This window comes from Pseudopodoces humilis, chromosome 7 (genome assembly GCF_049639895.1).
Source record: "Pseudopodoces humilis isolate 2021_Gansu_Grassland_sample_001 chromosome 7, ASM4963989v1, whole genome shotgun sequence".
In the NCBI taxonomy this organism is placed as follows: Eukaryota; Metazoa; Chordata; class Aves; order Passeriformes; family Paridae; genus Pseudopodoces; species Pseudopodoces humilis.
The window spans coordinates 7,756,558-7,778,121 of record NC_142206.1 but is presented as its reverse complement, the minus strand read 5'-3'; the positions used below and the strand labels follow the sequence as shown (position 1 = coordinate 7,778,121).

General features: G+C 70.0%; 6 protein-coding genes across 9 annotated transcripts; 4 read left to right on the top strand and 2 right to left on the bottom strand.

Annotated features, from left to right (window-relative positions):
- The first annotated feature begins 1,613 nt into the window (after positions 1-1,613).
- Positions 1,614-4,863, top strand: RTN4RL2 (reticulon 4 receptor like 2). The gene is made up of 3 exons (XM_088057436.1): positions 1,614-1,746; positions 3,235-3,722; positions 4,120-4,863. The coding sequence occupies exons 1-3, from the start codon at positions 1,614-1,616 to the stop codon at positions 4,861-4,863; spliced, it is 1,365 nt and encodes a 454-aa protein (XP_087913562.1).
- A 1,249-nt stretch (positions 4,864-6,112) lies between these two features.
- TIMM10 (translocase of inner mitochondrial membrane 10) lies at positions 6,113-7,104 on the bottom strand. Its single transcript, XM_005528994.3, has 2 exons — positions 6,882-7,104; positions 6,113-6,374 (listed from the first exon to the last, which is right to left on the bottom strand). The coding sequence occupies exons 1-2, from the start codon at positions 6,950-6,952 to the stop codon at positions 6,173-6,175; spliced, it is 273 nt and encodes a 90-aa protein (XP_005529051.1). The 5' UTR covers positions 6,953-7,104; the 3' UTR covers positions 6,113-6,172.
- Positions 7,105-7,377: 273 nt separating this feature from the next.
- Positions 7,378-10,900, top strand: SMTNL1 (smoothelin like 1). Of its 2 annotated transcripts, none has more exons than XM_088057969.1 (8): positions 7,378-7,775; positions 8,391-9,003; positions 9,191-9,404; positions 9,562-9,595; positions 9,678-9,818; positions 10,272-10,374; positions 10,449-10,600; positions 10,678-10,900. In XM_088057969.1, the coding sequence occupies exons 1-8, from the start codon at positions 7,729-7,731 to the stop codon at positions 10,820-10,822; spliced, it is 1,449 nt and encodes a 482-aa protein (XP_087914095.1). In that variant the 5' UTR covers positions 7,378-7,728; the 3' UTR covers positions 10,823-10,900. The 2 variants fall into 2 exon arrangements, with proteins under 2 accessions (XP_087914095.1, XP_087914096.1); XM_088057970.1 differs by having other exon boundaries at positions 7,767-7,871.
- A 214-nt stretch (positions 10,901-11,114) lies between these two features.
- On the bottom strand, positions 11,115-12,964 carry LOC102114071 (ubiquitin-conjugating enzyme E2 L5-like). The gene is made up of 4 exons (XM_088057664.1): positions 12,638-12,964; positions 11,874-11,963; positions 11,347-11,533; positions 11,115-11,281 (listed from the first exon to the last, which is right to left on the bottom strand). The coding sequence occupies exons 1-4, from the start codon at positions 12,656-12,658 to the stop codon at positions 11,121-11,123; spliced, it is 459 nt and encodes a 152-aa protein (XP_087913790.1). The 5' UTR covers positions 12,659-12,964; the 3' UTR covers positions 11,115-11,120.
- Positions 12,157-16,239, top strand: SERPING1 (serpin family G member 1). 3 transcript variants are annotated; one of them, XM_088057662.1, is made up of 9 exons: positions 12,157-12,256; positions 12,976-13,045; positions 13,216-13,285; positions 13,398-13,851; positions 13,938-14,075; positions 14,150-14,353; positions 14,468-14,610; positions 14,907-15,126; positions 15,656-16,239. In XM_088057662.1, the coding sequence occupies exons 3-9, from the start codon at positions 13,217-13,219 to the stop codon at positions 15,901-15,903; spliced, it is 1,476 nt and encodes a 491-aa protein (XP_087913788.1). In that variant the 5' UTR covers positions 12,157-12,256; positions 12,976-13,045; position 13,216; the 3' UTR covers positions 15,904-16,239. The 3 variants fall into 3 exon arrangements, with proteins under 3 accessions (XP_087913788.1, XP_005529171.2, XP_087913789.1); XM_005529114.3 differs by having other exon boundaries at positions 12,223-12,311; XM_088057663.1 differs by having other exon boundaries at positions 12,238-12,256; positions 12,980-13,045.
- Positions 16,240-18,532: 2,293 nt separating this feature from the next.
- On the top strand, positions 18,533-21,296 carry CLP1 (cleavage factor polyribonucleotide kinase subunit 1). The gene is made up of 2 exons (XM_005528996.3): positions 18,533-19,756; positions 20,490-21,296. The coding sequence occupies exons 1-2, from the start codon at positions 19,151-19,153 to the stop codon at positions 21,159-21,161; spliced, it is 1,278 nt and encodes a 425-aa protein (XP_005529053.1). The 5' UTR covers positions 18,533-19,150; the 3' UTR covers positions 21,162-21,296.
- Positions 21,297-21,564: the final 268 nt, after the last annotated feature.

The following is a 21,564-nucleotide window of genomic DNA, read 5'->3' as shown; positions in this document are numbered from 1 at the left end:
CGGGGGGAGCGGATGGCGGCCCCTGAGTCAGCCCCGCTCCGCCCACGCCCCCTCCCACGGGTGCCGCCGCACCAGCTTGTGGCATTTCGCTCGCCGGAGACGGCGCCGCAAACACGCGCCGGTGCCAGCCGGTGCCGGTGCCGCCGCAGCCCGCGCGGCCACGCGCCCCCCCCCACGCGCGGCACCGGAGCGGGGCCCGGGCGGGGCCGCTACGTCCCGCACCGCCGCCTCCCGCTCTGCCCCGGGCCGGGCAGCGGCGCGGCGGCACCACGGACAGCGCCGGTCCGGCACCACGAACAGCGGCGCGGTCCCGCGTGGGTGTGCGGAGCGCGGCCCCCCGCGCCCTCCCGGGGGCTCGCTGGCTGCGGGACTCCCGGCCCCGCCGCACCCGCTCCGGGGGCAGCCCCCGAGGGGTCCCGCCGTCCACGGGGACACCAAAGCCCGGCGCGGCTCCAGGGATCGTGAGACAGAGAGAGGGAGGGAGGGACGGACGGACAGACGGACAGACTGACGGACGGACACCACCCTCCGTGTCCCGCGCTCAAAGCTCCCCACGCGAGCCCCGCGTTCTTTCCCCGCGGGGGGGAACCCATCACACCCCCGTGTCCCCATTGGGAGTGCCCCTCGTGAATCCCGCAGGGCGTGTCCCCCGTGGACGCCCGCAGCGCATCCGCCGCTGCCCCCGCCGGCAGTCCCCGTGCCCACCCCTGTCCCGCCTGGGGCGGGCCGGCCCGGGAAGGGTTAAGCGGCGGGGCCGGCGCGGGGGGCGGGGCGGCCGCCCCGGGATAAGGCGCGGCGCGGGGAGGGCCCAGCCCCACGGAGCCGCGGGCAGCGCCGCGCCGAGCCGAGCCCACCCGTGCCCGAGCCCGAGCCCACCCGTGCCATGCCCCGGGGCGGCGGCGGCTGCTGCTCCCGGCGGCGCGGCGGGGGCGAAGGGGGTGAGCAGCCCCCCCCGGCACCGGCCATGACCCCGCGGGTGGGCAGCGCCTGAGCGGCCGCCCCGCCATGCGGCCCCCCACGGCTCGGGACCTGCCCCCAGGTAGGCGCGGGGTCGGGCGGGGTCCCACGGGTGTCGGGTGAACCCTGGGGTGCCACCCGGAGACCTCGGTCCCGGCTCAGGATGCCCCGCGGCGCCCGGGGTGCGGGTGCCCCGGGGTGCGTGGGGAGCCCCGGGGGCGGGGGGCCCCCGGGCCCGCCCCGGAAAGCACAGCCCGGCGTGGGGGCGCAGTCCCGGGGCACCCCAGGTTGAGTCCCCCGCGATCCCCGGCTGCCTGGCGCGAGGGTGCCCCCCGACCCACGAGGTGCCTGCTGCCAGCCCAGCCCGAAGTGTGGCTGTCTCACGACCCACGGGGTATCCGGTGCCACCCCCGGACCCCCAGCCCAGCGTGGGGGTGCCCCATGACACGTGGGTACTCGGTGCCATCCCGGGTTCCCCAGGGTGGAGTGGGGGTGCCCCACAGACACCGGCACACCCTGCGCAGTCCCGGCGTGCATAGCCCGGCTTTTGGGTGCTCCCACGATCCACGGGGTACCCGGTTCCACCCCAAGACCCCCAGCCCGGGGTGTGGGTACCCCACGACCCCTAGCGGGGTGTGCCCCACGGCCCAGGGGGTATGCGGTGCCACCCCTGGACTCCCAGCCCGGCGTGGGGACGCCCCACGGTTCACAATGTGGGCACTGCCGTGGAGTCGGGAGTGCCCGGGTCACCCCGCGGGTGGGTGCCGCGGGTCGGTGGGGTACCCGCAAGTACCGGGGTGGGGGGATTTGGCACCCGGGGGGGGGGGAAGCTGAGAACCGGGGGCTTCAGCTCCCAACTGAGGCAGCCCGCGGCGTGGGGGAGTGACAGATGGGACGCGGGTGGGGGGCGCACGCCGGCACGGGGCGCCGGGGGAGGGGGGCGGCGCTGAGCAGATGCGCCGGACGCCTCCGTGGGTGGCTGGGGGGTGGGTACCCCCCCAACTCGTGGAGCACCGGCAGAGGGGAAGGGAGGGAAGGGGGCGGTGGGACCCCTCGGTGCATCTCCGGTGTGACCTCCGGTGCACCGGAGGGTCCCACCGCCCCCCTCCTTCCTCTCCCCTCCCCCGGTCGCGGCGACTGGGCGCATCCACGCATCCCCGGGCGTGGATCCAGGCCGCCGGGCTGAATTATGGATGAAGCTCTCGGGTTGCAGCCTGAGGGGGGGGATGGACACGGGTGGGGGGGGGGGGTTGGAAAGGGGGGGATGCTGAACACCCGGAGCGGCAGCGCGTGTCGTCAGCCCGCGCCCACGCGTGCCCCGCCCCACACGTGGCCGCGGCATGCGCGCACGTGGCACCGCCCCGTTTGGGGAGGGGGCACGGACCCCCACCCCACCAAGACTGGGGTGAGAGGGGTCCCAGGGGTCTGTGACCCTGTGAGGGATTCTGGTGGACTATGGGGCAGGCACGGTCCCGCAGGAGTGTGGCCACGGCAGGGGGGGTCGGGGAGCTTTGGGGGTCCCTGGGGAGCATGGCCCCAGTGGTAGGAACAGTCCCAGGAGGTCGCAGGTGGACAGCCATTTTTTGGGGTGCCCAGCCTCGGTGCTGTGCAGCAGCATAGCCCTGGGGGGGTCTCTGGGGAGTAGAGTCCTATGGCCTGATGTGGGCCTGGGGGCTGCAAAGGGTGCTCGGTGCTACTGGGTGGTCATGACCTTGGAATTCTCCTGGGGGACTGTGGCCCTAGGGATCTTCTAGGGGACCATAGCCGTGTGGATGGGCACGGCCTTGGGGGGTCCCTGGAGAGGCATGGCCCTCTGGGGGCCATGGCCCCATGGGTGGGCACAGTCCCCTACCTCGGGGTGCCCAGCCCTACGGGGTGGTGATGACCTTGGCGTTCTCCTGGGGAACCATGGCCCTACGGAGCTGGTGTGGCTTTGGAGTGCTTTTGAGAGCGCCCAGCCCTAGAGGGTTGTCATGACCTTGGGGTTTTCCTGGGGAACCATGGCCCTAAGGGTAGGTACGGTCCCGGGGGCCTCCTTGGGGTGCCCAACCCTATGGAATGATCGGACCTTGGGACTCTCCTAAGGAACCGTGTGTTGATGGGGTGGGCACGGCCCCGGGAGGCTCCGAGAGGTGCCCATGGGGCGTTCCTGGAGTGCCACGGCCAGGCGGGTGGGCACGGCCCCGGGAGGCTCGGGGGGCTGCGGGGGGCGGGGGTCGGGGTCGCGGGGGTCGGGGACGCGCGGTGCCCCGCGCTGACGCCCCGCTGTGCCCTCAGGCGGGCGCCCGGCGGCCCTGCTGCTGCTGGCGGCGCTGGTGTGGGTGCCCGGCGGGGCTCCCGCCTGCCCCGCGCTCTGCACCTGCTACGTCTCGCCGCCCACCGTCAGCTGCCAGGCCAACAACTTCTCCTCGGTGCCCGCGGGGCTCCCGCCCGGCGCCCGCCGCCTCTTCCTGCAGAACAACGTCATCGGGGCGCTGCGGGCGGGCACCTTCGGGCCCAGCACCGTCACCCTCTGGCTCTACTCCAACAACATCTCCTCCATCCAGCCGGGCACCTTCCGCCACCTGCCCGCCCTGGAGGAGCTCGACCTGGGTGACAACCCGCACCTCCGCGTCCTGGCCCCCGACACCTTCCACGGCCTCCACCGCCTCCAGGCCCTGCACCTGTACCGGTGCCGGCTGGCCAGCCTGCCCAGCGGCATCTTCCGCGGCCTCCACAGCCTCCAGTACCTCTACCTGCAGGAGAACGGGCTGCTCTACCTCCAGGTGGGTGAGGTGGGGTGGTGGGCGATGCCTCCAGGGCACAGAGGTGGGACCGGGCAGGGTGATGGGTGACACCCCATGGAGACAGGATGTGGGACAGGGTGATAGCGATGGGGCCGGAATGCGGGGCAGGAGATGCTGAGGGAGCAGGGTGATGGCCGTGGGGCAGGACCGTGGGTGACACAGGCACGGCAGTGACATGGGGCAAGGTGCTGCATGATGCTCGTGGAGTAGGGACACGGGAGGGGGTGACGGGTGATGCTGGCAGGACTAGGACCCATGGCAGGGCTCTGTGGGGCCCACAGCAGTGGCTGTCCAGGTGATGCCCACCAGGCAGGGCCACAGAACAGCGCCCGGGTGGGCCCCCACCCCACACCCACCCCTCTTCCATTCCTCGCAGGACGACCTCTTTGCCGACCTGGCTAACCTGAGCCACCTCTTCCTGCACGGCAACCGGCTGCGGGCGCTGTCGGAGGGCGTCTTCCGGGGGCTGTCGAGCCTGGACCGCCTGCTGCTGCACGCCAACCGGCTGGCAGCCATCCACCGCCGCGCCTTCGGGGGGCTGGCGCGTCTCACCATCCTCTACCTGTTCAACAACAGCCTGGTGGCCCTGCCTGGGGACCCGCTGGCTGCCCTGCCCTCGCTTCAGTTCCTGCGCCTCAACGCCAACCCCTGGGCCTGCGACTGCCGTGCGCGCCCGCTGTGGGCCTGGTTCCGCCGCACGCGTGTCTCCAGCTCCCCGGTGCCGTGCGCCAGCCCTCCGCACCGCCGCGGCACCGACCTGCGCCACCTCCGCCCCCGAGACTTCGACGCCTGCCCCGAGGACGACGACGACGAGGAGGAGATGGAAGATGGCAACGGCGGCGGTGGCAACGGGGTGGCGGTGATGGGCACCCCGGGGCGGGCGCTGGGGCGCCCCCGGGCCCTCCCGGCCGCACCGCCCTCCGCCTCCTCCCGCGACGGGCTGCCCCCCCACGACCTGCGGGGTCCCCAGCCCCGGCCGCCCCCCCCGTCCCGTGACTCCCGCGGGCCCCCAGAGGACGCCAGCTGCCCCCACGACCCCTGTGCCCCCATGGCCGCCGCCGCGCCCCACCGGCCCCCCGTCCTCCTGCCCCTGCTGGCTCTGATCCTGCCCCGACTCTGAGCCCCCCTCGGCGCCCCAGGGAGGTCCCGGCTCCTCGGGGTGCCCGTGCCCCCCTTTTCCCCGGGGGAGGCCTCAAGAACTGTGGGGAACAGCCGGTGGGTGGGGGCTGCAGGATGCAGAAGGGGTTCCCCTCCCATCCTGAGCGGGAAAAACCCCCAACAGGAACCAAAAGGTGGGAAATTATTTATTAAAAATGGTCTTATTTTGGGAGAGCGGGGCCTGGCTGCTGTGGGTGGGCCACTGCCGTTCCAGGTCACCGCCTGCTGCTCCTGAAATATTGATGGGAGCGGCGGGTGGCAGGGCAGCGAGGCGTGCAGGGAGCTGTGGGGGGGGACGGATGGACACCCCGCGAGGGGAGCGCGGCCACACGCACCCCCCGACACGTGCCACACACCCACTGCCACCGCGACGGTGACACGCGGGGCCGGTGACACGCGGGGCCGGTGACACGCAGGCTCCCGTGACGCCGACACCCCGCACCCCTCGCAGGGTGCTGGCGGGTGTCACGGGAGCCGCGGGATGTGGAGCCACCCCCGCGCCCTGCACAGCCTGACCCACTTCCCGCAGGCGCTAGCGCACAGATGGAGCAGACGCTGCGGGGCTGTGGGCGCAGGGACACGGCCCACCTCCTACCCTCGGTCCCTCTGGCTGTGTGTCACCCCTAGGCTGCCCTTCGGCATGTGTCCCTCACACACAGCGTGGGGTGTCCCGCAGCAGGTGTAACTCTCTGGGTGTCCGTGTTCCCCCCATGTCCCCTCCAACTGCCCCCGGGAGTGTGTGGGGGTGTCCATCCCTGTGTGGACTGTCCCCATGTGGGTGTCCCCATGACCCCTCCCCTGTGGTCTCTGGCTGTCCCCACGTGGTCTTTGCCCAAGCAGAGGTGTCCCTGGGTTGTCCCCACATGGTCCCCTCTGTGTATCCTCAGCCGGGGCTGAGTGTCCTGGGAGTGTCCCTGTGCCCTGTCCCTCTGGGGCTGTGTCCCTGTGCCGGGAGCCCCAGCTGTCCCCTCTGGTGAGCCCCAGCACACACAGACAGGGAGGGGCTGAGCCCTGTCCCATCCCACTGGGGATTACAAGGGGCTCAGCCCAGCTCTGCCTAATCCGGGGGATTACACGGGCTGGGCCCAGCCGGGGGGGCACCCAGAGGTGCCCCCCACAAGGACACGGCACGTGGCAGCTGAGGACAGCAAGGGGGGCTCCCAGCAGCAACCAAAGGCACCACGTACCCCAACACACGGCCACAGGGTGGGTTTGGGGGGTGAGGGGGGCACAGCAGATGCCCCAGGTTTATTGGGGTGCGGGGTGGGGGCTCAGGCGCTGCCGGTGCCCTGCTGCATTCGTTTGAGCAGCTCCTCGTCCTGCAGGGACAGCTCTGTCAGCTTCTTGCCCATCCGCTCGTGCACCTCCAGGTACTTGGCCACGCAGCGGTCCAGGCACACGCATTCCCCTTTGGACAGCTCCGACTCCTTGTAGTGCGGGGGGACGCACTTGCGGTGGCACGCCTGGGTCATCCTGCACGCATCGCCACCGCACCTGAGTCCCGCACCACCCGGGAGCCGGCCCTGCACCTCAGCACACCCTGTACCCCGCCGTCGACACCCCCGGGATCCCGACCCCGCACCCAAACATCTCCTATACCCCGCCATCAGCACCCCCGAGAGACAGCCCCGCACCTCAGCACCCCCCCGTTATCGCCATCCCCGCCACCCCCAGTCCTTGCACCCCACCACCTGTACCCTCATCATCACCGACCGAGAGCCCGGCCTCTGCACCCCAACAAGCCCAGTATCCCCCGTCATCGTTACCCGGGCACCCCTAGGACCCCCCCACCGTCCCCTATCCTCAAGCATCTCCGGTTCCCCCCCACATTTCCCGGGTGTTTCCTAGGACCCCCCGCACTCCCCTACAACCCCAGCACCCCAGGGTCTCCCAGTGCCTCTGACAGCCACTAGTGTCCCCCAAGCCACGGACACGCCCCGGTACCCCAAGAGCCCCGATGCTCCCCCCGGCGGGCCGCACCGATTGTACATGTCGGCCATCATCTCAACCTCCAGCTCGGCCGCCAGCTGCTGAGCCCGCAGCGGATCCATGGCGGCCAGCACCTGTCCCGCTCGGTCCCGGTCCCGATCACGGTCCCTCTGGGCCCGACCCCGCTCGGATCCGCCCCGCTGGATCTCCGCGGTCCCGCTCGGTTCGGGACCCGGCGGCGGCTCCCTACAGGAACCACGTGGGCGCCGCGCTTCCGCCCACCCGCGCAGTGGCCCCGCCCCCCCACCGGAACCGACCAATCGTGTGCAGCTGAAGGCGGAACCAGGAGTGCGCCTGTGTCGCTGATTGGCTCGACGGAAGGGGCGTGGCGGCGGCCGAGCGGCGGGGAGGGGAGCGGCAGAGCGCGCGCTCTGTCCGGCCTTTGCCCCGCAGGGGGCGTGGTCATCGGAAAGGGGCGTGATCAGACCGGAGGGGGCGTGGCCAAGGCCGGGACCTCACCCGGGCATGGTTGGGGGGCTTCGGGTCCCCTCCCTCCCGGTCTCCGCCTCTGTGTCCCCTGTTCCTCGTCTCCCTGGGTCCTGCTGTGTTCCGCCGTCCCGCCCGGGCTGTCCCCGTGTGACCTGTGTCCCCACGTGCCTGTGTTCCCCATTGCCCCCCGGGAATCTGTTCCTCCCGCCCTGCCCGTGTTCCCCACGTCCCCCGTGTCCCCCGTACACCCCCGAGTCTGTGTTCCTCGCCCGTGTGCCTGCGACCCCCAAGTCTCCCTGTCCCTGCCCAGGGTGTCCGTGTCCCCCGTGTCCACCGGGTCGCACGGCACGGGTTCGGTCTTGCCCCCGTGAGCTGCTTTGGGGTGTCGCCGCTGTCCCCCTCCCCAGCCATGGCCGGGTGTCCGGCCCGGCCCCACGCGTGCCCCGCGGGTGGGCGGTGAGTGAAGGCGGCACCTGCCCCCGCCGCGTAAAAATAGCAGCGGGCGGGGGGGCTGGGGCGCAGCAGGGCCGGCGGAGCAGGAGCAGCCGGAGGGTACGGGGCGAGGGGCTCCGGGAGCTCAGGAGGGCACGGGTGGAACGGGGAGCGGTCGGGAGGGTGCGGGCTGGAGGGCACCGGGGAGGAGAACCGGAGGGAGGCAAGGGAGACCGGGAAGGGGTCATAGGGGGCCGGCAGTGGGCACTGGAGGGCCGGGAGAAGACAGGCGGGGCCGGGGTGGGATATGTGTGGTCGGGAGGGGACATGGGGGCAGGAAGGGGCACAGGGGTGCTGATACGGGGCATTGGGGGGGAGCGAAGTGGGGCGGGAGGGCAATGGGAGGGTTGGTTTGGGGCTTGGGGGCTACAGGAAAACACGAAAGGACCGGGCTGTGCTGTTGCGGTGTTGGGATGGGGTATGGGGGAGCCAGGGTGGGGCAACTGGGGTGCCCAACGTGGGAATGCCATGGGCACAGGGGAAGGAGGGGAGTTAGCCGGGCTGGGGGGCTATGGGGGTCACGGGCAAGCTCACGGCGTCATCGGAGGACTCCCCAGTGACAGCCCTGTGTCCCTGCAGCAGTGACCGCAGCAATATGGAAGCTCTGGGAGATGCTGAAACCCCCACCTCGGACACCCCCACCTCGGACACCTCCACTTCGGACACCCGCACTTCGGAAACCCCCACCGCGAGCACCCCCACCCCGGACACCCCCACCCCTGGCACCCCCACCCCTGGCACCCCGACCCCGGACACCCCCACCCCTGGCACCCCGACCCCTGGCACCCCGACTCCCCGCACCCCCACCCGGGGTAGCCCCACCCCGGACACCCCCCCTGACCCCGCCGCGGGGCCGGGGCAGGGCAGCGGGGAGGCGGCGACTCCCCAGGGTGGGGAGGGAGCTCGGGAAGCGGGGGGCGATGGGGGTGAAGGGAAGGACACGAAGGGTGAAGGGAAGGACATGAGGGGTGAAGGGGAGGATACGGGGGGTGAAGGGGGGTGCGCGGGGGGAGAGGCTGCCGGGGATGGCGGGGCAGAAGCACCCAGGGGTGCCGGGGGCGATGCCGGGGAGGCCGGGGAAGGTGGTGGCAATGCCGAGCCAGGGACAGCCGGGGGCACCGGAGGGGGTGCCGAGGAGGGTACCGGGGGAGAAGCGGCACCGGCAGCAGCGGGCAACACCCGGCGCCGACAGGTGAGGAAGGGAGGCGGTGGCACAGTCGGGGCAGGAGGCGGTGGGGAGGGCAGCTGCGGTTTGGATGGGGAAATGGGTGGCTTTACTGGGGCGGGGTGAGAGTGCCAGAGCCAGGATGACAGTGCCAGGGACATTGTGTGAGTGACACTGCCCGTGCTGGCAGTGCCACCCTGCCTGTTGCTTACAGGAGCCCACTTGGCTTCAGGACGACGACGACGAGCTGTGGCCTGAATTCCCTCCCTGCTCGTCCCCAGACGGGGCCACCAGCCCCACATCCCCCACATCTCCCACATCCCCCATGTCCCCCACATCCCCTATGTCCCCAACGTCCCCTATGTCCCCCACATCCCCTATGTCCCCCACATCCCCTATGTCCCCAGCATCTCCAGCGTCCCCCACAGGTAAGAGCCATTTGGCCGATGGCACCCGAGAGTTCTGGGGTCACTGCTGTCCCACAGTGTCCATCCTCCCCACGGGACAGGACCTTGAGCCCCCAGGGGTGCCCAGGGGGTGTGGGTGCTCTCTTCCAGCCCTCTGACCCCTCCTCTCTCTTTGCAGCTGGCACCACCGAGGACACGGGGGGCAGCAAGAGGTGTGTCCCCACAGTACCCCACCGCAGGGATGGCACCCCATAGCTCCCTGCTCATGGCTGTCCCACCCGTGTGTGCCTGCAGGGGTGCTCCAGAGAGGGGGGCACGGGACAAGGCAGCCCCCGGTTCAGCGGGACAGAGGCTGAAGCTGGAGGGGGCTGGGGGACGGCCACGAGTGGGATCCCGGGCACAGGGGCGCAGCGCCATCCTGGAGAAATTTGGAGGGTGAGGGGGGCCTGACCCCATGGGGGACACGGGGGTGAGGGACAGGAGGGGCATTAAGGGAATGGGGGACACGAGGGGCGCTATAGGAAAGCCAGGGACAGTGGGATGGGTCATGGAGCAGTGGTGGTGGTGTTTGAAGGCCATGAGGCAATGGGAGGTACAGGGGAAATTGGGGGTGTGGCAGGGACTGTGACAGTGGGGGTGTTGGGGGGCACAGGGCAGTGGGGTCATAGGGGAATTGGGGGTCTGTGGGGCAATGGTGGTACTGGGGGACATGGGGCAATGAGGGGTACAGGGAGAAATGGGGGTCCATAGGGCAGGTGGGGCTGTGTGACCATGGGGCAGTGGGGCATTGGGGGCCCAGAGCCACAGGGCAGTGGGGTCACGGAGGGGCTGGGGGGTCCCTTTGAGGGACGGTGGGGTGTAGGAAACCCACAGCCCAGGTCCCCCCAGGGCTGCCAAGGGCCCAGCCCCACACCTGCGGCGCTCAGGGGGGGCCGCCACGGTCAAGACGATGCTGCTGGAGTGGTGCCGCGCCCGCACCCGTGGGTACGCGGTGAGTGCAGGCGGGGGGCAGTGTGAGGGTCCGGTGGGGGGTCCAGGGATAGCCTGACTCCCCCACCTGCACAGCACGTGGATGTGCAGAACTTCTCTGGGAGCTGGGGCAGCGGCCTGGCCTTCTGCGCCCTCCTGCACAGCTTCTTCCCCGACGCCTTTGACTTTGCTGCCCTGGGGCCCAACGCCCGCCGGGAGAACTTCGCCCTGGCCTTCGCCACTGCCGAGTGCGTGATCGCAGCCCCGGCCCCTGGGTCCCCCCGGCCAGCCCCGGCCCCGATGACCGCTCTGTCCCTTCCCGTAGGGAGCGGGCGGGCTGTGCCCCGCTGCTGGAGGTGGAGGACATGGTGCGGCTGCCGGTGCCCGACGCCAAGTGTGTGTACACGTACGTGCAGGAGCTGTACCGCTGCCTCGTGGCCAAGGGGCTCGTGAAGACCAAGAAGCGCTGAGAGGGTCCCCCACAGCCCCCCACCTGTGCCATCCCCCTCTTTGTCCCCTGCTCTGTCGCCCAGCAGTAAAGTTCATGGTGCCAGGCGGTGGTGGCCTCGTCTCTGGAGGGAGTAATGCTGGCACCAAGTGAGTGTCTGGGCATTGTCACCAGGCTGGGGCACAGCCTTGGCTCTGCCACCAAGAAGGTGACACCCCCCAGGGCTGGCACTTGGGTGGGGGGCAGCAATTCCTGGAGCCCCCCACTCTCCCAGTAAGGCACCACAGAGCCAGAGCAGGTGATGGAGGGAATTTTTTGCCTTATGTATGGGTGTCGGGGCGCGGCTCGGCGTGGAGCCGGGTGTGTTCCTCTGCCCGGCGCCAGAAGTCCTCGGGGCGCTCCTGCAGCTCCCGGGCCAGGTCCGGCCGCAGCACCCGCTGGGGGTCTGGGCTGTCCAGCTGCAGCAGCAGGTCCTGGAGCACTGCCAGAGCAGGGGGGTCAGAGGGGGAACCCCCAGCACTGTGCCCCTGTTCTCACGGTACCCACCTTGGATGGCACGGGTGGTGGGCTCCCAGTGCATGTGGGAGGTGAGGGGCTGGCAGACGCGGCCCTCGAGGTCCACGCTGGGGTGGTAGATGGGAGTGCGGAGGGTGGCGCAGGGGGGCTCCAGCGGGTGATTGGGGGAGAAAATCAGCTCGAAGCGGAAGGAGCCCGTGTTGTATGGGGGGTTGTTCTGCCAGGATATGGGGGGGGCACCTCAGCCCCTTCTGCCACAGCGTCCGTCGGGGGGAAGGAGGCCTCTCCTTCCAGTGCCCCCCGTAGAGATTCCCCCGTGCCAGCCCGAGCCCCTCAGGAGGGGAACATCCACCCAGTGTCCCCAGCCCAGGACGCGCAGAGAGACCCTCAGTTCCGTCCCGAGAGGAACCGTCACTCAGTCAGACGGCCCCGGTCCCAAGGGTCACATCCTTCCTACAAGCCCGCATGTCCCCCATGCGCAGGGGACCCCCACAGCCCCCGCTCCCCAGGACTCCCCGCAGCCCCCCCACGTCCTCCCGTGTCCTCTCCCCACGCACGGGCAGCAGGAGACCGCCCCAGCGCCGCACGTTCCCGTCCAGCGGCCGCACGTCGCGGGCCCCCTCCCAGCGCCGAGCCTCCTCCAGCTCCTGCGGGCAAGGGGTGGGGCAGGTGTAGGCGGGGCCGTTCGGGACTCGCCGCTTTAGGGCGGAGGTGTGTCCCGAGCGACCCCTCCATAGGTCAATCCTCCACCCGGAGCACGCCCCTGGGCGGGGTCACCCGGGGGCCGCGCCTTAATAGGCAGGGTTTAATTACCGGGCACACCTTTAGGGACGGGGCCGGCAGTCTGGACACACCCCTGGGAGGGGCCGCCCCGCCGGGGAAACGAAACTGAAACGTGCAGGGATATTTGTCACTCCCGCACCGGAGACCCTCCACCCCGGTACTGCTTCCCTCGCACCCCGGCACCGGGACACCCCCAGCACTGCCCATCCCCGGTACCGGAACCCCCGCACCGGCAATGACATCCCCCAACACTGCCTATCCCCGGTACCGGGACCCCTGCATCGGCACTGACACCCTCAGCACTGCCTATCCCCGGTACCGGGACCCCCTCACCGGGCACTAACGCCCTCCAGCAGCGCCTCTGCCGCACCCCGGTATCCCCGCACTGGCACTAACACTCCCCAGAACCTCCTTTTCCACCCCGGTACCGGCACCCCCGCACCGCGAGCACGGCTCCCCCTCGGTCCGGTGCGAACACCAGGACCCCCGCGCCGGTACCGCAGCGGCGCCGGAGTCCTGGTCCTGTCCCGGTGCCCACCTTGGCGATGCGCCCGGCCATGGTGATCAGCGCCCGGTGCCACGGGGATGGGCTCCGTGGGGTCACGCCTCTGAGAGGGCGGGGCGAGGTTCTCCGGCCGCGCCTCCGGCACGCGTGGGTGGGGACAGATGGGCCTGGGGCGACCGGCGACCCCCGTCACCCCGGGGGTCCCAGGGGCGGTGGGTGACAGAAAGCACCGCGCAGACGGTGCCTGACGGGAGCAAACCGAGACCGCATCCCGGCTGCCTCCGCACCCCCCTGCCCGTCCCCCACAGCTGCCCCCGCATTACGGGCCGTGTCCCGGCTGATTTACGGGAACCTCCTTAATTTTTAACCAGGCAGGGTCGGACCTGGCCAGATCCCCCGGCGCCCGCTGGACACGCAGGGATCGACCCGCCGGGCACCCAGGTGGGCCCGGGGTGCTGCCCCCTTCCATCCCCACAGCCGGTCCCCCGCTGGGGGACAGAGTGGGGACACCCCGGGATGGGGCTGCACGGGGTGGGGATACGGGAAGTGCAGGGTGCCAGGGTGGGGGTGCTGGGTGTCTGTCCTGCCCTTGACCTGTGCCTTCCCGCCAGCATGCCCACCAAGACGTTCTGGCTGCCTCTGGCATGGCTGGTGGCCACAGCCACGGTGGCTGTCACCCCGGTAAGTGTGGCCCAGGCACACGGGCTCCCCGTGCCCGACACCCCTCTATACCCCCTTACCTGAGTCCCCCCCCGGGTGCCCCATGCCCCCTCACACAAGTCCCTGTGCCCAGGTGCTCACTCTGGAGCCCTCTCCGAGCTGGATGGCGCTGCTCACAGAGACCCCGACACCGCCTGAGCCCCCTGCTCGTACTCCGGCTCCCTCGCGGGACGTGGGGACCCCTGCCCTGCCCACCCCCAGCGCCCACGCCGGGGAGCCTGGCTGGGGTGTCACAGATGCCCCCAGCCCCACAGCGCCTGAGGAAGCACCGGAGGAGCTGGACACGGCAGCCAATGGGACCGCGGCAGTGCCCACGCCTGGCACCAGCGCCCTGCCGTGCCCTGGGGACGAGGAGCCCACCGACACCTGCGGGGAGCCCACGGGGGAGCAGCGGGCTGCCGTGGCCGAGGCTCTGGTCACCTTTGCCCTCCGCTTCTACCAGCACATGGCAGAGGCTGCCCAGCCCGACGCCAACCTGCTCTTCTCCCCCATCAACGTCGCCGTGGGGCTCTCGCACCTGCTGCTGGGTGAGGGGCTGCCCGCGGGCACCGGCACCGCCGTGTCACCGCTGTCCCTGCCGGGCCACTTCGCTGAGCTTCCCCCGTGCCCGCAGGCGCCCGCGGAGACACCCGGGAGCGTCTGGCCGCCCTCCTGGCGTACCCACAGGGGCTGGACTGCGTGCACGGCGCCCTGCAGCAGCTGGCCAGCGCGCCAGGCCTCTTCTCGGCCGCCCAGATCTTTCATGACCCAGGTGAGGCGGGTGCCGGTGGGGCTCCTCTGCCGGCTGAGCACCCGGACTGACACCGGGACCGTGCCGCCCCACAGAGCTGCACGTCCGGACCCGCTTCCTCAACGACTCCCTGCGCTTCTACGGCGCCCGCCCGAACGCCCTGAGCGGCAACGAGAGCCTGGACCTGCAGCGCATCAACGCCTGGGTGCGGGAGGCCAGCAAGGGGCTGCTGCCCTCGCTGCTGTCCGCGCTGCCCCCCGAGCCCAGCCTGCTGCTGCTCAGCGCCGTCCACCTGCGCGGTACGGCCCCGCCACCCTCCGGGCATCCTCCGGGCATGGGGCGATGGGCTGAGGCCGGCCCGTGTGGCCCCCCGGTGCCCCCCGCCCCCCAGCCGCGGTGCCGTGTCCCCACAGCCGCCTGGCGAACGCCGCTGGACCGCAAGAAGACGGTGCCGCTGCCCTTCCTGCGGCCCGGGCACCCCCCGCGCAAGGTGCCCACCATGACCAGCGCCAAGTACCCGGTGGCCTCCTTCTCCGACTCCCGCCTGCAGGTCCAGGTACCCCTTGGCCGGGACCGGACACCAGGTGCTGGGGGTCCGGGGGGGTCACTGCTGGGGCATGATGTCACTCCAGTGGCACTAAGGAGGAACGCCAGGCTGTGACATAACTCCTGCGGCACTCGAGGAGGATGCCAGGCTGATGTCACTCCCTTGGCACTGAAAGGGGCACAGGCTGTGACCTCGCTCCCCTGGGACTTTGAGGGATGCCAGGCTGGCACCTCCCTGGTGGCACTGTGGGGGTGCCGGTCCATGAGGTCCCCGGAGTGGCCCTTAGGTGGGGGTCTGCCCCACAGGTGGGGCGGCTGGAGCTGAGTGGGGGGCTGAGCCTCGTGGTGATGATGCCACGGGGGCCCCTGGAGCCTCTGGAGACCCTGGAACGGGCGCTGGACCCCACGACCTTCCTGGCGCTGCTACGGCGGGCGGTCCGCACCCCGCCGCGGGCCACCGCGCTGTCCCTGCCCCGCATACGCCTCGACCTCGCCCTGGACGTGGTGGCTGTGGTCCACGGCATGGGTAAGGACACCTCTGGTGGCACCACAGGGGCTGGGTGGGCTGCTGGGTCACATCAGTCCCTGTGCGGTGACGTTACTCCCTGCAGGATGTCACGGGTCCCTCCCCTGGGCGTCACTTTCCCCAGGGTCCCCAAAGGTCACAATGTCCCTCGTATCCCCTTACCTTTGGTTTCCGCTGAGTCCCCCCGCACTCCCGTGTCCCTGGTGTCACCCATGTCCCCAGTGCCCCGGATGTGCCCTGCTCCCCCCATTGCCCCTAATATCCCCTTATATCCCAGTGTCCCCAAATTATCCCTGGTGTCTCTCATGTTCCCAGCGGCCCAAATATCCCCCATCTCCCCGGTGTTCTCCATATCCCTGAGCGTCCCCTGGCTCCCCCCAGTGTCCCCGTTGTGTCCCGGTGCCTCCTCTATCCCTACTGTCCCTTGTGTCCCTGCGTCTCCATGTCCCTGCCCCTCTGGATCCCTTCTGTGCCCGTGTCCCCGGTGTCCCGGAATGCCGCGGGAGTGATGCTGAGGCCGGTGCCGCAGACTTCGGGCTGTTCCTGGACGCGGAGCTGTGCGGGCTGGCGCGGGGCCCGGCCGCGGTGGACACGGCGCTGCACCGGGCGGTGCTGGCACTGGACGAGGCCGGCGCGGAGGCGGCGGCTGCCATGGCCACCTCGGTGGCGCGCTCGGCCCCGGTGCTGGAGGCCCTGCGCCCCTTCCTCTTCGTCCTCTGGCACGACACCGGCGACTTCCCCGTCTTCATGGGCCGTCTCAGCGACCCCCAGCCCTGACTCTGCCCCTCCTATCCCTGTCGTCCCTCCTCCCATCCCTCCATCCTTCCCTCCCGCCTCCTCCTCTCCCTCCTCCCTCCATCCCTGCCTCCTCCTCTCCCTGCTTCCATCCTTCCCTCTCTCCTTTACCCCTTTCCTCTCTCCCTCCTTCCCTCCCTCCCTCCCTCTGCATTCCTTGTCCCTCCTTCCTCTCCTCTCTTCTCCTCCCTTCCTCTCTCCCTTCCCATCTCCTCACCCTTCACACTCCCCGCCTCCCCAGGGCACCAGAGGGTCCCTGCTCATCCCGTGCCTCACTTTACCCGCTAGCTCGGGGTCCCAATAAACGCACCAACCACCTCCCGCCTCCTGCGTGTGAGGGGAAGGGGCAGGCTGGGGACACCAGGGACCCCCATTCTGTGCCAGGCTGTGTGTCAGGGTGAGCCAGGGGTGGTAGTAGTGCCGGGGACAGGTGACAACCAGCACCTTCCTACAAAAAAAGCCTTTATTGCCCTAGAAAAGCCCAGCAACCCCGCGGCTGGTGCCACCCAGGGGGCACCGGGGGCACAGGGAAAGTGCCAAAGAGGGGGTCACCCAGCGCTCCCCCACGTGCCCCCCAGTCCCAGCTGCACCTCCGCGTCAGTCCCAGCCGTTTTCCTTCACCATGTGCGACATTTCGATGATGAACTTCCCCTCCTTGTACTTTTGGCTGCTCTCGAACGCCTGCTCCTGGGTGGGGGGGACACAGTGTCAGCCCCCACATGCCCCGATGGGCGCTGCCCTCCCCAGGGCTTGGGGGTGTCACCAGCACAGGTTTGGTGTGCCCGGGGGTGCCCATGGAAGGAGTTGGGATGCCCAGACAGGGATTTGTGTGACCACGGAAGGGATTGGCGTGACCAGGGGTGCCCATGGAAGGGGTTGGGGTCCCCGGGCAGTGCCTGCAGCAGGTGGGGGGTCCCAGCTAGGGGCACTCACGTATTTCCAGCCCAGGGTGGTCTTGCAGCTCTGGCAGAAGATGTCGGCCACCGAGTGCAGCCCCGTCAGCAGCAGCCGCTGCTCAGCCGGGCCGCACCCCACGTTCACCCTGTACCGAGAATAGAGTGTCCCACAGGCTCGGCACACCCAGCCCGGGGACCCCCCGGGACCCCCGGGGCTTCCCCTGGCCTCTGCCATCCCCGGTGCCCCCCAGTACTCACACGGAGTTGAACAGGTAGGCACGGCCGTGGCTGCCCTGGAAGGACTGCGGGGACACGGCGAGTGTCACTGGTGGGTCCCCCAGGGCCCCCGGCACCCCTCCCTCCATGTCCCACTCTCATCCCGCTGCACTGCCACCGAGCAGCGCACCAGCCTGGGGACACCGCAGGGGGACACCTGCCGACTTGGGGACACTGAGGGGGACACGGTCACCTCTAGGGGAGCACCGTACTGGTCACCACGCCGTGGGGGGTGGGGGGGGTGGATGCTTCCCGCCTTGAGGCGATGCTGGCCATCCAGGAATGGGAATGTCCTCATCTCGGGACACCGCAGGGGGAGCACTCACCGCCCCGGGGGACACCACAGGGGCACACTTGCCGCGCCAGGGGCACCGTGGGGGAGAAGCTCAACACGCTGGGGACACGGCGAAGGGACACCCGCTGTCCCGGGACCCCCCCGGGGTCACGGCAAGGGGGACTCCCACTGTCCCAGCAGGCGAGGGCCAGTCCCCACCCAGCCCGGGGGTGGCGGTGGCACCTTGGAGATGAGCTCCTCGTGGCGGGCCAGGTGCGCCCGGCAGTGGACGCAGCTGTAGGTGCGGTGGGAGCGCGGCAGGTAACTGCGGAAGGTGCGCGGGGGCAGGCGGGCGGCCGGGGGCAGGCGGCGGCGGGCCGGGGGCGGGGGGGCCGGGGGGAGCGCCCGGGGGGGCACCGCGCAGCCCCCGCACAGCCGCCCGCAGGGGAAGCAGCGCAGCAGCGCGCCCAGAGCCGCCGTCCCGCCCGGCCGGGCTCGGGGGGCTCCGCCGGGGCCCCCCGGCAGAAGGAGGTGGAAAAGGGGGGCGGCCTGCGAAGGGGGAGGGGGGCGGTGAGGGAAGACCCCCTCCTCAGTCTCCCAGGAGTGGCGCTCCACGTCCTGGGCCGGCTGAGAGCGGGCGGTTCATGGCAGGAGTGACGGGCAGCGGGGACAGCGGGAGAGCGGGGGGGCCCCGAGGGACTGGAGAGGCTGGGGGCGTCCCAAGCTGGGTCTGGGGTCTCTTCTCTAAGCGTCTGGGAGTCCCTTTGGGGTGGGGGTCCCCGGGGAGATGATGGGGGTCCTGAGGGAGAAAAGCGCGAGTACCAGGCGTGGGGGGGGAATAGGGAACCGGAGGAAGGACGACGGGAGTCCCGACGGGGAGATGATGGGAGTCCTCACGGGGGGTTGATGAGAGTTCCAAGGTGCGATGAGGGGGTCCCAAGGAGTGGATTGTGTCTCCCGGGAAGGGTGACGGGGGTCCCCGGGAGGCGAGACGCTGCTGGTGGGGGGATATTTGCGGTGAAGGAGGACAGGGGTATCGCCCTGGGGGGGCAATGTCAGGAGCGCTGGAGGACACGACGCGGGGCTCGGTGGGGCTTTGGGGCTCTCTGGGGGACAGATGGGGGGGTACCGAGTTCCGTGGGTTCCCGGGGGCCGCTCACCGCCCGCCGCTGTCCCCGCTGCCGCCGCTGCCGCTGTCGCCGCTGTCCCCGGGGCGGGCGCGGGGGGGCCCTGCGTGCCCGGGAGCCGCATCACGGTACCGTGACTCATCCCGCGGCCGTGACGTCACCCGCAGCCACCGCCGCCGTGACGTCACCGCCCGGCCCTCCGACGTCAGCCCGGCCACCGGGGATAAGCTGCTGCCACCGGAGCACATCCCGGTCCATCATGTCCCCACCATGTCCCCGTGGCTACCCTGTCCCTCCGGGCCCCCGTGTCCCCTTGTGTCCCCCGTGTCCCCCCTGTGAGATGTAAATCAGGCGCGCGGGACTGCGTGTAAATGTCACGCGAACGTCATGCAAACGAGCCCAGGACTCATCCTGAGGGTTGGAGGGGGAGAGGGGGAGCCCCATTGTAATGAGATGCAAACTAGAGGAGGGACTGCGGGCGATATGCAAATGAGATGTAAACGAGACGCAGGAACGGGACAGGACACGCCCCCCGTGAACCAGGCATACCACGTGATCCAGGCCAGCAGCTGCTCTCGGCGCGCCGCTTTGACGTCACTTCCGTCGCCGCGGCGGCGGGCGGGGGGCACCGGCCCGGGGACCCCGGCGTCACCGTCATGGCGGACGATGGCGGCGAAGAGAAGAAGCAGGTGGCCAAGTTCGAGCTGGAGCGGGAGACGGAGCTGCGGTTCGAGGTGGAGGCGGCGCAGACGGTGCAGCTGGAGCTGCTGACCGGCATGGCCGAGGTGTTCGGCACCGAGCTCACCCGCAACAAGAAGTTCACGTTCGACGCGGGCGCCAAGGTGGCCGTGTTCACGTGGCACGGCTGTACCGTGCAGCTCAGCGGCCGCACCGAGGTGGCCTACGTGTCGCGGGACACGCCGATGCTGCTGTACCTGAACACGCACACGGCGCTGGAGCAGATGCGGCGCCAGGCCGAGCGGGAGGACGAGCGCGGGCCCCGCGTCATGGTGGTGGGGCCCACCGACGTGGGCAAGACCACCGTGTGCCGCCTGCTGCTCAACTACGCCGTTCGCTTGGGCCGCCGGCCCACATTCGTGGAGCTGGACGTGGGGCAGGGCTCGGTGTCCATCCCCGGCACCATGGGCGCTCTGTACATCGAACGCCCGGCCGACGTGGAGGAGGGCTTCTCCCTGCAGGCCCCCCTCGTCTACCACTTCGGCTCCACCACGCCCGGCACCAACATCAAGCTGTACAACAAGGTGAGCACGGGGGGCTCGCCCCGGGTTGGATCTGACCCCAGAGTAACCCCAGGCGGTCTCTGAATCCCCGGGGTGCTCCCGCTGCTGCTGTTTGGAGGCAGCACAACACGTTTTAAAAGCAGCTGCAGCCTCGTGCACCCCTTCCCAGCTATCGGATCAGGGTGGGAAGGGAGCCCAGAGGAGGGCACGAAGTCGATTAAGGGAACTGGAGCACCTCCCCTACGGAGACAGGCTGGGAGAGGTGAAGCAGTTCAGCCTGGAGGAGGAAAGTTTGTGCAGTGACCTCAGAGCAGCCTTTTCCATCCTAAGGGGCTACAGGGAAACTGGAGAGGGATTCTTGTCAGGATCTGGAGCGACAGGATGGGGTGGAACGGGTTCACAGAGTCAGGTGAGAGGAGAAATTTAGGCTGGATATTGGGAGGAAATTGCTTTATTGTGAGGATGCTGAGGCCCTTCAGGGTTGCCTAGAGAGGCTGTGGATGCCCCATCCCTGGAAGTGTCCAAGGCCAGGTTGGATGGGGCTTGGAGGAGCCTGGGCTGGTGGAAGACATCCCTGGCATAGGGAACTGGATGGTGTTTAAGGTCTATTCCAACCCCAACCACTCTACAGTTCCACAATTTTGCCCTGGGTGGCCACCCAGAATTGAGGCCTTGAGGGTTCTGGAGGAGCTGGGGACATGGCTGGGGAGAGCGTGGGGACACTGGTGCCTCTGTGTGACCCCTCCTCCCGCAGATCACGTCGTGCCTGGCCGACGTCTTCAACCAGCGCTGCGAGGTGAACCGGCGGGCGTCGGTGAGCGGCTGCGTCATCAACACCTGCGGCTGGGTCAAGAGCTCGGGCTACCAGGCGCTGGTGCACGCTGCTTCTGCCTTCGAGGTGGACGTGGTGGTGGTGCTGGACCAGGAGCGCCTCTACAACGAGCTCAAGCGGGACCTGCCCCACTTTGTGCGCACCGTGCTGCTGCCCAAGTCCGGCGGCGTGGTGGAGCGCTCCAAAGACTTCCGCCGGGAATGCCGGGACGAGCGTATCCGCGAGTACTTCTACGGCTTCCGCGGCTGCTTCTACCCCCACGCCTTTGACGTCAAGTTCTCTGACGTCAAGATCTACAAGGTGGGCGCGCCCACCATCCCGGACTCGTGCCTGCCGCTGGGAATGTCACAGGAGGACAACCAGCTGAAGCTGGTGCCGGTGACACCGGGGCGGGACATGGTGCACCACTTGCTGAGCGTCAGCACTGCCGACAGCCCCGACGACAACATCTCCGAGACCAGCGTGGCAGGCTTCATCGTGGTCACCGGCGTGGACCTGGAGCGCCAGGTCTTCACCGTGCTGTCCCCGGCTCCACGCCCCCTCCCCAAGAACTTCCTGCTCATCATGGACATTCGCTTCATGGACCTCAAGTAGGGGAAGGGCGGGATGTGCCCCCCACTTCCTCCTCCTCCTCCCTGTGCCCCCTTCTTTGTCTCCCCAGCGAGGTGCAGCACCCGCATTTCGGTTTTATACTTTTTGTACAGTTTGCTATTAAATCTGGAAGCTTTTGCCGCTGGTGAGCGTCTGCTGAGGTGGGGGGGGGGGGGGCGTGTCCCGAGGGGAGCGGGGATTGCGGGCCCCGCGCACTCCGGGCACGGGGGGAGCCCGGGCCCGGCCGTCCTCCGCCCGCCCCCTCCAGCCCCCGGTGTGGTACGTCCCGCGCACGCGCCGGGGCTCCGGCTTTGGCCCCGCCCCCTCGGCGTGAGCGCGCCCGCCCGCCCCGCGGCTTTGCGCATGCGCGTCGCCGCTCCCTGGGCGGGCCTGCGGGATGCGGCCA

What these genes read in the sequence shown, in the direction of transcription:
- RTN4RL2 (XM_088057436.1), top strand. Translation starts at nt 1,614, where the DNA reads ATGCGGTGCCACCCCTGGACTCCCAGCCCGGCGTGGGGACGCCCCACG. An exon ending in GGTCGGTGGGGTACCCGCAA is followed by an intron (nt 1,747 to 3,234) that starts GTACCGGGGTGG and finishes CTGTGCCCTCAG; the next exon opens with GCGGGCGCCCGGCGGCCCTG. An exon ending in ACGGGCTGCTCTACCTCCAG is followed by an intron (nt 3,723 to 4,119) that starts GTGGGTGAGGTG and finishes CATTCCTCGCAG; the next exon opens with GACGACCTCTTTGCCGACCT.
- TIMM10 (XM_005528994.3), bottom strand. Translation starts at nt 6,952, where the DNA reads ATGGATCCGCTGCGGGCTCAGCAGCTGGCGGCCGAGCTGGAGGTTGAG. An exon ending in ATGGCCGACATGTACAATCG is followed by an intron (nt 6,375 to 6,881) that starts GTGCGGCCCGCC and finishes CGATGCGTGCAG; the next exon opens with GATGACCCAGGCGTGCCACC.
- SMTNL1 (XM_088057969.1), top strand. Translation starts at nt 7,729, where the DNA reads ATGGCCGGGTGTCCGGCCCGGCCCCACGCGTGCCCCGCGGGTGGGCG. An exon ending in GCAACACCCGGCGCCGACAG is followed by an intron (nt 9,004 to 9,190) that starts GTGAGGAAGGGA and finishes TGTTGCTTACAG; the next exon opens with GAGCCCACTTGGCTTCAGGA. An exon ending in CCCGCACCCGTGGGTACGCG is followed by an intron (nt 10,375 to 10,448) that starts GTGAGTGCAGGC and finishes CCACCTGCACAG; the next exon opens with CACGTGGATGTGCAGAACTT.
- LOC102114071 (XM_088057664.1), bottom strand. Translation starts at nt 12,658, where the DNA reads ATGGCCGGGCGCATCGCCAAG. An exon ending in TGGCCGGGCGCATCGCCAAG is followed by an intron (nt 11,964 to 12,637) that starts GTGGGCACCGGG and finishes CCTTGCCCGCAG; the next exon opens with GAGCTGGAGGAGGCTCGGCG. An exon ending in CACCACCCGTGCCATCCAAG is followed by an intron (nt 11,282 to 11,346) that starts GTGGGTACCGTG and finishes CTGCTCTGGCAG; the next exon opens with TGCTCCAGGACCTGCTGCTG.
- SERPING1 (XM_088057662.1), top strand. Translation starts at nt 13,217, where the DNA reads ATGCCCACCAAGACGTTCTGGCTGCCTCTGGCATGGCTGGTGGCCACA. An exon ending in CCAGATCTTTCATGACCCAG is followed by an intron (nt 14,076 to 14,149) that starts GTGAGGCGGGTG and finishes GCCGCCCCACAG; the next exon opens with AGCTGCACGTCCGGACCCGC. An exon ending in ACTCCCGCCTGCAGGTCCAG is followed by an intron (nt 14,611 to 14,906) that starts GTACCCCTTGGC and finishes TCTGCCCCACAG; the next exon opens with GTGGGGCGGCTGGAGCTGAG.
- CLP1 (XM_005528996.3), top strand. Translation starts at nt 19,151, where the DNA reads ATGGCGGACGATGGCGGCGAAGAGAAGAAGCAGGTGGCCAAGTTCGAG. An exon ending in ACATCAAGCTGTACAACAAG is followed by an intron (nt 19,757 to 20,489) that starts GTGAGCACGGGG and finishes CTCCTCCCGCAG; the next exon opens with ATCACGTCGTGCCTGGCCGA.